Below are 12,036 nucleotides of genomic sequence, written 5' to 3' on the forward strand. Positions count from 1 at the left end.
TGATCTACATGTTTGTCAAAACAAGCATAGTTCAACGATAGTTGACAAATATCTACAATAAAAAAAGTTGTGAGTTCGATCCTCCACCCCACACCTTGTACTCAGGAGGAGAATGAGGGAAAAAAAAAACTGCTGATCACCTACGTTTTGAAGAACATTTCAAAAACACATAAACTAGAATGGATAGTTAACAAAAACTAAAAATACATATACTAAAATATTATATTTTAAATCTTTCTTCTAACTAAAATGATTTAAATTAATGCAGGGATAATATTAATTCCTGCCATGCACATAAAAATTCCTTCAAAGTAACAAGTAGGAGATTACTCCATGTTCTAATTGAATAGTCCAACTTTTAAGAATCAAATTGAGAAACAAAAGAATAAAGATTTCCCTTATCTTGAGATTCCATTTTTATTTATTTAGTCTTATGTACTTGACATTTTGAGTGTGAATCATTGGAAATTTGGAAGAGTTGTTGGAGGAAGATTGTAAGAGTTTCTTGAATAGTTTGCAAAATCAAATAATTCCAGCAAGTTTTCTCAATCATTTAAGCTGATGCATCCCAACAACCCCTACATCCAATAATTTAAAAACAACAAGGTACAAAACTGGATATTATTGTTAAATATCTCAAATTATTAGTAAAGTTCAAATATAAATAAAACACAAAATTAAACAATATTAACTTGAGAAAAATCCCTTAGATGTGCGACATATGTCTCAAATTGCTTCTGTCACATAATTGCATATTATATCATTTTCAAGCTCTCTATTATAAATATAGGTTTCATTACAAAACTGATGCTGTGTGTTCCCCGCCGATAGTTCTTTCTTCTTCTTCTTCTTCTTCTCTCTCTCTGTCTGCAAATTTCTATAAAATTCCAGCCTTTTAACAGTCGCCATCCATCCTTCCCATAATTCTTTTGTTTTCTTTTTTATTATTTTTTTCTGTACTTGCATATCTTTCTAATTCGTCTTTAATTAATTTTGAGAGCGATTTATCATTTAATTTGCCATGGATGTTGACCATTTAAAGTCGGGGGATCCGCAGATGGATATTCTGACCATGATTCAGCAGATGGGAAAATTTCCGGAGTTGTTAGAATTTACTGAACTCTCACCCTCGGCTTTTGGGAGTTCCAATGCCGCTACTTCACTGCTCTTGGAAAACCCAAATCCCAATTTCTCTTCATTTAATCTGCCATCCACCGTTTCAATGAATAACCCCACTGACCCAGCTGGGCGACCACCGTGTTTTCTGCCATTTTCCGCCGCCGGCCGGTGGAGGAGTCAAATTGCCGCTGCCGGAAATTCCGACACAGTAAGATTCTATACCACTCATATATAACTTAACTAGTCGAGGTATACTGAAATGCTATGCAAATATTCACTTCAAACACTTTTCAAACACTTTTTTAATTAGGACAATATTTTTCTATGAATTGGATGGTACGAGATTAGATTTTATTTCAGCTCTCTACCACTAAATTTTTTAAGGATTTTTTTTTTCTTTTGAGAAAAAATAACTATTTGTACGTGGAAGGGTGTTTGAGTTCATTATTTATTTATATTGTGAAAATATATATAATTTCAGAAGCAGAATTCGATGGCGGCGATGAGGGAGATGATCTACAGAATGGCGGCGATGCAGCCGATCCACATAGACCCAGAATCCGTGAAGGCGCCGAAGCGGCGGAACGTGAAGATATCAAAAGATCCACAGAGCGTCGCGGCGCGGCACAGGAGAGAGAGAATAAGCGAGAGAATTAGAATGCTTCAGAGAATAGTTCCCGGCGGCACCAAAATGGACACCGCCTCCATGTTAGACGAGGCCATCCACTACGTCAAGTTCTTGAAAAACCAGGTCCAGTCCCTCGAATTCGCCGCCGCCGCCTCCGCCGCCAACCGCCCCACCGCCGCCGGGAGCTACCTCTTCAATCATGCTAGTAATAAGCACTACCAAATTGCTCAAGATTATGGGCATGAGCACATGGAGGATGCTTGATTAATTTTTTTTTTTTTTTTTTTATGTGTGGAATTTGGTGTTGATCCATGTCGGATTGATGGGTGTTTCCAATTAGTAAATTGTAGGAGTGATGTTGTGATAGAGACATCCATCACCCAGAAGCTGCTGCCAAAGTACTTCTAAAGAGAATCTTTGTTTTGGTTCATGTTTGTTTCAGCACTGAAAAAAGATTGATGAATAGGTTACCAATTTAGGAAATAAAAAAGGGAAGATATTTGCAAAAACGTATTTGAATGGACAAGGTTATATGTATTCAAGCTACTATTTGGATACTTTTTCTTCCTTATTTTGGTTTCAATTTAAAATATATGGGTGAAATTTGAACTTTCAATCTTTAGATCGATGATATGTGCTGTAGTTACGGGAAAAAAAATAAAAATAGAAATTAAAATAGAGTTTGAGATTTTTTACTGTAGTGGAAAAAAAAAGTATATGCTTGGTACTCATTAATGGTCAGACCAAATACTTATAGCATCAACAGAAAACAAAAAACAAAAGAAAAACTTAAAAAAAAGTAGATCAAATGTTTATACTTGTAAATAAATACTTGATTCTTTGATAGGAAAGAGCACTTTGAAGATGTCATTCGAATTTCCCACACGTATTAAAAAAAATCTGCTTTCTTAGTATCATTAAATATTTGACAATTTAATATTTAATTTTTTTATTTTACATTCTATCATTGATGGTCAAATATCTCACCCCTACTACAAAAACCTTTTTTTTAATACCATTAAATATTTCACAATTTAATATTTTAAATTTTTTTATTTTATATTTTATTCCTTGATTGTCAAATATTGAATGATATTAAAAAGGGGGAAAGGCTCTTACTACAAAGAAACCTAAGTATTTTTTTTTTAATTTTGACTTGGGAGAAAAACATTTGGAAATAGAAAAATAAGGAAAAATATCATGATGTTAGTCTAATTACGTTCCATAGGTTAAGAATGTGATTAAGATAGGAAGTTTTTCTCTAGATTATATATCATACACCACTTTATTTTTTATTTGTATCTAAATATGTCACACTATTGTTTAGATTATTAGCCATAAAGATTACATAGAAGTATTATTTTATGTGTGAATTTTCAAAATTTCAAAGGTTAAAACTGATTTTAATTTTCCTCTCATTCTTCATGTCTGTAATCATAGCCTTGTTTAAGTTAGGAAAATACTTACTCATAAATTTTTGATGTGACATACTTTTGTTGGTACAAAATATTTAAAAATTTACTTGTTTATTAAATAGTTTTATTTTTAATCTATTTAAACTTCCGAAAGAAAAAGAAAAAAAAAGGTTTAATGTATATTTTATACTGTCAGTAACCAAAATGAACTATTTCAGTCAACAACCACCTTCTTCAGTAGATACTCATTGGCTATTGCTTTTTGCAGTGGTTATATTATATTATATAAATTTAATTTTCCTTTTCAATGCTATCTGCCTGGATTTTACTTTTTATTTTATTCTGGCAATAAAATGAATTTTAGCTTGGTAATAATCTGACACCTGGACCAAACCACTATATATAAAATATATTAAAATGAAGAAAAGATGCACGTGAAGTGCACATGAAAATCTGACAGGGAGTGGTGGGAGGTGCTTTTACTATTGTGTCCACAATGATGACGTCGTCTACTCTTACCTGATGGGTTCCGTCCCAACACGTGTACGGTGTTTCCGATCTCCGACGTCAAATCACCGAACCTCTTTCTCGCACGTCACGTAAATATCCACGTGGCGCTGCAAGTGGAACATCACAATTAACAGCACTGCTTGTAAATTTTTATTGACATTTCTGACATATCTTCATATAAAACATCGAAGATAAAACTACATTTTCATACTATGATAAAAAATAGTTGACAAAATATATACAATAAAATACCATTAATATAGACGTGATCAATTACGTGCCATATCATTATTTTAAATAGATGACAAAATCATATTGGGACCAATAACAAATATACATCTCCAAGTTAATTTTGAAATCTAATTTACTTGTCCTCCTCGTGATTGTACGTTGACATCGACTAAAGAAACCAATTCATAAGAGGATTGGACTTCAATCAGGTAAGCCAATGAGAAAAAAGCCCACGAGAAAAAAGCCCACGTAAGACCATTAAGACTATAAATAAATGATGTCCTCTCATTTGAGGAATCCGAATTTATAGACACAAAGAGAATTGAGGGGTATCAACGCACAATCAGAATCTTCCACGAGTATTTTACAAGGAACAAGAGAAAGGGACAAGAAGAACTTCATCAAGCAACACGTCCAAGAGTACTCCATCAACCTGCATAGTCGAACAACTTTATTAAATATGCAAGTTGAAGAACTTCATCAAATTATATAATCGAAGACTTTCATCAAGCCGCATAATTGAAGTCTTCAACAAATTCAAAGTTGAAAACTCTAGAGATCTTTCTACCAGTAAGAAATATTTATAATTTTCAGAAATATTTATAGGTAAACATTTTCATAAAATTGCTATTACATTTAAGACTTTTTCAAATATACACCAAAAAAAAAAGAACTTTTCAAATGGCACATCCATTTTTTAAGTAGAAAATAGCTCATCCAAAGGTTGCATTAATCTTATCTCCATTGGTGTTGCATTAATCTTATCTCCGTCGGTTTTGTTTCGGTAGATAGCTAGACGTATACTCGCATATTTTAGGGATAATTTGACCAAATAATAAGTTCTGAGGTAAAAATGTCAATTTATATCCTCAAAAAATTACCTAAATTTGAATCAATTAAAATTCTAAACTAATAATTATATTAATTAAAATTTCTCTAATATATGAATATCTATTTCTTGTTGCAATACAAATTTGGAGCAAGAGATTAGACCTTTGATCTCAAGAATAATAGGTGTTTTCTTTACCAAGGCATGTAATTTAAAAATTCACCCGCACAATCTTATATTTAAAAAAGTCATGACATATTCTTTAAAAAAGAAAACAAGGTAAATTAGATTTACGATCCTTAATTAATTTTGACCTACTTATATATTTGACTGAGTTTCGAAAAGTAAGATTTAACTTATAAGTTATACCCGATAGTTCTAAATAGTTGATCATAATTAATCAATTATTTAAATATCAAAACAAAGCAATATTAAAACCACCCCTCTCTGGATTAGATTAGATATTGCTGAAATCCGAATGAAGGAGAGAACCAAACTAATAATCAATTGGTCAATTGTTCAACAGATGAGAATGTAGAGAGAAAGCAGGCTTTGAATTAAACTTTTGTGCATATACCAACATCAATCCTTTAACAACTATAATTTAGTACAAAACAAAAACCTGTTAAAAATGAGACAACGGACAACGATAGTGAGGAGGGTTACTTCACTTTAGTTACAAACCTGCACGAAAAACTCCATGAAACTTGGCTACCAAAGCTTCTGATACTTCAGCTCCCATGAAGTTTGCTATGAAGTCTTCGGTAGAATAACTAACCACGCCACGAGACAACTGCATCGGCACCACATTCATGTGGAAGCAGCAGCAGGAGCAGCGGGCTATTGATCTATACAACGTTGATCCACATTCTCGGATGGGATGCCATTTATCAGTTGATATCAACTCCATCTGACAAAACAAGTCAATGATCGACTCGATCATCATTAATGGAAAACTTCGACGAATGATTGTGACTTGAAGTCTTGAAGTCTGCAGATCTTCCCCTTAAAGTAACTATAAATTACTACGACACCTTCGATTTTAAGTCTAACCGAGATAGAAGTGTCACCTGGTAGAGTGACCATAACAAGGAATTTGGTGAATGAATGGAGTACTAGAAAGCATGGCAGGTGAAACAACCACTTAGTGAACCCATATGACGGGTTCGATAGAAAGATAGCGACTTTATAGAAGATGTCCTGGTATCTTCGGGGGACTGGTTTTCCATCACAGAGCTCCTCATTTCTTGGGCTTTCTTCTGAGCAGATTTCAGTTTATTCATTATCTTATCCATCGATGTCGCTCTCTTCTTCTCCAGCTTCATCTGACAAATAACTCTTGATGAGTAGGAGTAAAAAGCACAAGTTCTTATCATATTATCCAACATTTCCCACACGTTAAAGAACATAAGAGAATGCCTAATTACATTGGTCATAACTGTGAAAAGTATATAATTATACGTCAACAAAGAGATATAAGTTGGTCAGAACCTCTAGTTTTCGAATAGCTGCATCAGCTTTTGCTTTCTGTAGATTCTCCCACGCAGTTATTTTGGCCTCCTCCCGCTTAACCCTGCAACGAGTACGGAAACGAAAACCAAGTCAGCAAATCAATCGTTGACATAAATGAATTGTAGGATTTATTACTAGTCAGACCCATGAGACACAGACAGGTAGACATACTTTGAAATACTCTTTCCTATATTAGGAACGTCTAAATATGAACATCGAGAAACCACATTGGCGTCTTTCTTCCTCCTGTCATCGAAAGAGTCTTTCCATGGAAATGGCGCTTTGTGTTTCTTAGACCATCTTGTCATGGTAACCTGATTATCAACTTGCACATCCCTGATCTCCAATTTAGAAGAAGTGACACCTCCCAGGTCCAACATATGCATAGCAGATGAACTGGAGGCAGAGATGGATGGCTTCATCTTTGGAGACGACCGAGCACTACTCTCCGGGCTCATTTGTGTAGCCATGTCCCTTCTTGAAACAACACGAGAAATATCCGTTGCTGAATCCTTGACCGTAGTTAGATTTTCACCTGATTCTACAGAATATTAGGAAGCATGGATAAATTTAGTAAACTGCTCTAGTACAGACCATGTTTCCAAGCAAGATATTATCTTCACATCAATAATTAAGTCCAAAGCAGTCTAATGTTGAATGAGGACTCGAGCATCGAGATGTGGTATAAAATTGCATGAAAAACATACGGATCACTGAGTTAGGGTGTGTTTGGAAGTGAGGGTATAATTAGTGATTTTGAAAAAAGAAATTTAAGTATAATTGATTTTTCAAAATTGCCATGCAAGTGATACCTTAAAAAAAATCAGTTTAAAGTGATTTTAAGCTTTTTTAAAATCAATTTTATAATTGTTCAAACATGATCGAAGTAATTTTGACAATGACAAAAGTGATTTTCCAAATACAGTAAATATAATGCAGCATAACATGATAAATGGGGTTTACTTAATATTTGTAACAATTCATCTTTAAGAGAAGAAAACAGAGTGGCTTTTACCTTCTTGTAAGCCTGTTGTAGATGACAATTGACCCAACATTTCAGAGCACCCATGAACGCTAACTGAGCGTGCCATGGAGGGCTCTGTTTGTCCATGGAAACCCCCTTCGTGCCCACCGGAATGAACCGCCAAACCATTTGTCGATATCACTCCGGCTGAAAATGGTGATGCCGTAATGAAATTACCAAAAGTCCCTCCTTCATAGGCAGGAACAGCAGGGGAATACAATGAATAGTATGCAATACCAGGAGGGCCAAGTGGCCCACTCTTTGACTTTGGCCGCCGTTGAGGAAGAGGAATTGAATTCCTCACAACCCCATCTCCAGATACGGGACTAAAGATCCACCTTTCAGCATCTTCCCACTTCGATGGCAATGTTCTGCCGCTGTTGAGAGTCAGTAATGCAGGGTTATTAGCAAGTTTTCGCCCGCCGTTGTTGTGCAATGGCACTCGCTCTGAGCTCCACCCCTTTTGCATTCCAAAGCTATTGTGCCGATAATTCGGCGTCCCAGGGCTTGGAAATGTCCCAGTCTTGCGCGACGACGCTACTGGGTTCTTTTTGACAAACGCCAAACGGGGTGAGGAAGCTGTAGTGGCGTTGTTTAGATCCAATGAAGCAGGTCTTCTTCTGTCCAGCTTCCTGGATTGAGCTTCAGATCTAGATCTATGATCTTGACACTCTGTAGAAATGAACCCAGTTCAGTTCAAGTAAATAAAGCAGAGAAAGACCGAGAAAAGTGGATGGGAATTGGATCTTCAATACCTTTAAGGGCAAGAGAGAAGGAATTCCTCGCTGAATCGATGGTTCTATTCTCATCATCTAAATCAACATTGCTGTCATCTTTTTGAACTAGCAAATATTGAAAGAGGGAAGAGAAAAGCGAATTAGAATCGAATTTTTGAAATTGGTAAAAGCTCGTTCTGTGGGCGTTTCTTAGTGAGACTCTACTTTTTTTGCCACAGATCAGCATAAAATCTAGCTGTACCTTTTGCTTTTTCTCCCTTTGTATAGAGCCGACTGTGTTTGTTGCTTAGTGTAGATTTGTTTGGATCTGGATCTGGACCACCGCAACTCTCGTGTTTTTCCTCATCATGCTCTGCCAAATGCTGCAATCAAAATCACACAGCAAATTTCTCAATCCCACCTCTCTATTTCCATCTCATATATTGTTAAATGTTAATCAATCTTCTTCACAACCCGCATTCGTCGCCTCCAAAACCCTTATTTCATTACAGTGTAATAGACAAAGAAATTTCCCCAATTCGTTTCTAATCTTTGACATTACACAGAAAAAAACGAAAAACCCACCAAAATCAACTTCAAAATAAACAACCCCATTTCCCCCAATTCCCCAAATTCGTTTCTAGTCTCTGGCATTACTCAGAAAAGACGAAAACCCCACCAAAACGAACTTCAAAATAAACAACCCCATTTCCCCAAATTCCCCCAATTCGTTTCTAATCTTAGGTATAACTCAGAAAAAGCGAAAACCCCACGAAAAAGACGAGAGGCGTAGAAGGAAATGAGATTACTAGGGAGATTTCAGAGATGAGGGAATCGCCGTCGTGGGCTTCCGATGCAAAAGAGCAGCGCTCGACACTGGCGGAGGCGGAAGAGGAGAAGAGGCTGAAACTCGATTCGAGAGCGTAGATAACAGAGTCGGGGCTGGCATCGCGAGCTCTGAAGCCTGGTCTGGACGACGCCGTTTGCTCCTGAAACCCCATTTCCGGCGCCTTCCTCACTCTACTTCCCTTCATACATAAACATTACAGTCGTACAATCCCCACACAGAGAGAGAAAAGAGAGGAGAAAAAAATAACAATAATATCGAGAGAAGTGGCGGGTAGTGGAGGGAATCAATCACAACACAAGGACGATCCGTCCAAGTTCTACTTCTTGGGATGATGGGCTCCTTCCTTGGAATCTAATTTATTTTTGAAATTTTTACCTTAAAAAAACATAGCCTAGCAATATCATTCCCTCCGTTTCCATCGACTAGACGCTTAATTCTTAACGCCTGTAAAAAACAGAGTTGTTTCTTGTTTTTTAAACTCGTGAGCAAGTAAAGTAGAGGAAAAGTTCGGATTTGTATAATTGAAAAGTGTAATAAGAAATCATGGGTTTAATTTTAAAAGTTTTTGAGGTTCGTTGGGCTCCCCGTTTGAACGAATTACTGCCACTGGCACCATTTCTGTCCCACTTGTCTGCATCCAAGTAGTTTAGCTAACTTGGATTCCTTCTTCCTTCTTTTTCTTTAAATTCAAGATTTTGTTTTACCACATTATTGCATTCAACTTGGTCCCCATGATGTCCTTATTTTATGAATAGTTAAGTTTATATATATATATATATATATATATATATATATATATATATATAATTTTTTTTCCCTTTCTAAAACTTTTTAGGTTGAAAGAGTATAGTGTTTTTGACTTTTTTTTTTTAAGGCAATTTTTAGCCAGTTAAAAGTATATTGAAAAACTCGTAAGTTATGTTTCTTGCCAGACACGAGAACGTTATTAAAAAGGATTCTAAATTTTCAACTTCGTTTTTAATAGATCTCTAAAGTAGGTTCTTAACTTTGAATTCTATGTCTAACATTCCCTACTCTATTAGACATTGTTTATTTCGAATTTATTAGATACAAACTCCAATTTCTTATTTAATAATTTCATGAATTTAAATTGAGGATTTATTAGATATTTTTAAAAGCTTACTAACCTATTAAATAAATGGAGAAAATAAAGGAAGAAAAGAAGAAGGGTGGTGGGTGGTGCATGAGCATGTGATGGGCAGATAAAAGAAATGAAAATTATCTGCAAAACCATTAATTATTATGACCACAGAATCAAGCAAATGCATGCCAAGAGATTGACCTTGAAAGTTGAAAATGTGATGGGGCATCATTTTTCCCTTTAAACAAATAATAATTGGAATATCTATTCTCAATGTCTGATCAACATTTATCAACATCAAATTCATACTCAAGCTTCCACCAAAATCTTCCACATATCTCCATACTCTTAATTCTGATGGCAAAAAAAATAAAAAATCATTTTAACTCTTGTGACATGATTACATGAACTTATGAGACTCTCACTTGTATGATTGCTGAGCATGTAAAACAATCATATTTTATTTCATAAATACCTCTTTCGATCCTTTGGAACATAAATTTTGTCAATTGAGTGAGAGTGATCAATTTTATCGATACTATATCAAAGAATAAATCATCATGAATATAGTACCTGCGTCATGCGTCAAAGTATTTCATAGATTAAAGTACATGAAAGGTCAAATTCTTTTCAACAATTTTAATACATGAAAGTATTTAAAGAGACTCTATAACTAGAAACCATCGTAGTTTTAAAAATTGTTATATTTCATAAGTTGTAATTTTTTTTCCTCTCAATTGATCCTATGAACTATAACATCATTTGTCAATAAAATTGTGACTAACTTCAAATTTGATTCTTAGTATTCTGTTTAAATGCACTTCAATGATGGTCGCTCGTTCGTTAGTTGGAGTTTGATATTTTATTGTTAAGTTTAGGTATATTTTTACGATCTGATTTGAGTAAGCTTGTTGGTTGAATTTTATATAATATTTATCCATTCATTTGTGGAGAAGTTTTTTTTTTATTATTATTTAATTTCAAATATTCATTATTTTAGCATTTAGTGAATTTGAAGATTTAAGCACAAAAAGAGTATTGTCGGTGAGAATAGAGGTGGGTTATGTTCTGAATTTCTTTGGAGAGGACCACAGAAAAAAGAGATGAAATGTTAAGTTTGGTTTTGGCGTTACAGTTCACCGACATGTCGGTAGGCGTGATGAGCAGTGAGTAGTGAGTACCACCACCCTCACAACCCTTATAACCATTTACCGATCTGTCGGTTGGGATTATAAACACCCCTATCACCGGCACCCCCAACAAAATTGTAATCCTTGATTTAATCATTATATATATATATATAAACAAAAAAAATCAATTTAGCTATCATAATTAATTTCTAATAACATGTATCAATTCATCAAATTTATATGAATATAATAAAATATTGAAATTTTTTTAATTGTGGGTTAAACAATTTTAACTTTTAACTTTCAATTTTTTTAAACCTTAAACTTGTATAATTTTAGTGCAATTTAGATCTTCTAATATTTGCAATTTTCAATTTGGTTCTTAATCTTTCAAAATTATTAATTATAATTCTTAATGTGATTAGGTCCTTAACTACAGAAATGTGTTAAAATTTATTAACAACAAACTTTGTTGAACAAACCAATATATCATTAAATTATTGTTATAATTGTCTATTTAGACCGGTAAACATACCACTTGGGGATCTAATTTAGAAGAAATGAATTTTATTAATTGACAGGTTGGATTTTCTAACGAACAATGTTGAGTTTTATATATGTGTCATGTAGCGTCCAAGAAGCATGTTCATGTATCCAAATATGTTCATTCAATAGTAATTTAATGATATATTAACTTTTTGTTAACAAAAATTTAATGAAATGACCTAATTGATAATGTTTAATACATTAAGAGTAAGATTGAGAATATTTTTAAAAACTAAGAACCCAATTGAGAATTATCTCAAAGTTTAGGGGCTCTCTCAGCATATTTAACCTTTTTTCTAATAAAAGATTTGTGACTACATATTGGTGTCATTATAGTTGAATTTTGTATGATTTATGATTGATTTATAGGTAATTTTGAAGGTTAGTTTTCTAAAAACGCTAATTACATCACTTATTCTAAAAA

At 34.1% G+C, this 12,036-nt stretch overlaps 2 protein-coding genes across 4 annotated transcripts; one reads left to right on the plus strand and one right to left on the minus strand.

Annotated features, from left to right (window-relative positions):
* The first annotated feature begins 829 nt into the window (after nucleotides 1-829).
* LOC148209410 (uncharacterized) lies at nucleotides 830-2,237 on the plus strand. Its single transcript, XM_088128079.1, has 2 exons — nucleotides 830-1,327; nucleotides 1,601-2,237. The coding sequence occupies exons 1-2, from the start codon at nucleotides 1,022-1,024 to the stop codon at nucleotides 2,009-2,011; spliced, it is 717 nt and encodes a 238-aa protein (XP_087984205.1). The 5' UTR covers nucleotides 830-1,021; the 3' UTR covers nucleotides 2,012-2,237.
* A 3,030-nt stretch (nucleotides 2,238-5,267) lies between these two features.
* On the minus strand, nucleotides 5,268-9,354 carry LOC111013997 (uncharacterized). Of its 3 annotated transcripts, XM_022288582.2 has the most exons (8): nucleotides 8,794-9,348; nucleotides 8,247-8,367; nucleotides 8,024-8,110; nucleotides 7,260-7,940; nucleotides 6,416-6,785; nucleotides 6,224-6,305; nucleotides 5,803-6,057; nucleotides 5,268-5,642 (listed from the first exon to the last, which is right to left on the minus strand). In XM_022288582.2, the coding sequence occupies exons 1-7, from the start codon at nucleotides 9,016-9,018 to the stop codon at nucleotides 5,848-5,850; spliced, it is 1,776 nt and encodes a 591-aa protein (XP_022144274.1). In that variant the 5' UTR covers nucleotides 9,019-9,348; the 3' UTR covers nucleotides 5,268-5,642; nucleotides 5,803-5,847. The 3 variants fall into 3 exon arrangements, with proteins under 3 accessions (XP_022144274.1, XP_022144275.1, XP_022144273.1); XM_022288583.2 differs by having other exon boundaries at nucleotides 5,268-6,057; nucleotides 6,416-6,779; nucleotides 8,794-9,354; XM_022288581.2 differs by having other exon boundaries at nucleotides 5,268-6,057; nucleotides 8,794-9,346.
* Between the last annotated feature and the right edge of the window lie 2,682 nt (nucleotides 9,355-12,036).

The sequence above is a fragment of the Momordica charantia genome, assembly GCF_013281855.1.
Source record: "Momordica charantia cultivar OHB3-1 chromosome 8 unlocalized genomic scaffold, Mcharantia_2.0 BLBB01000008.1, whole genome shotgun sequence".
Lineage (NCBI taxonomy): Eukaryota > Viridiplantae > Streptophyta > Magnoliopsida > Cucurbitales > Cucurbitaceae > Momordica > Momordica charantia.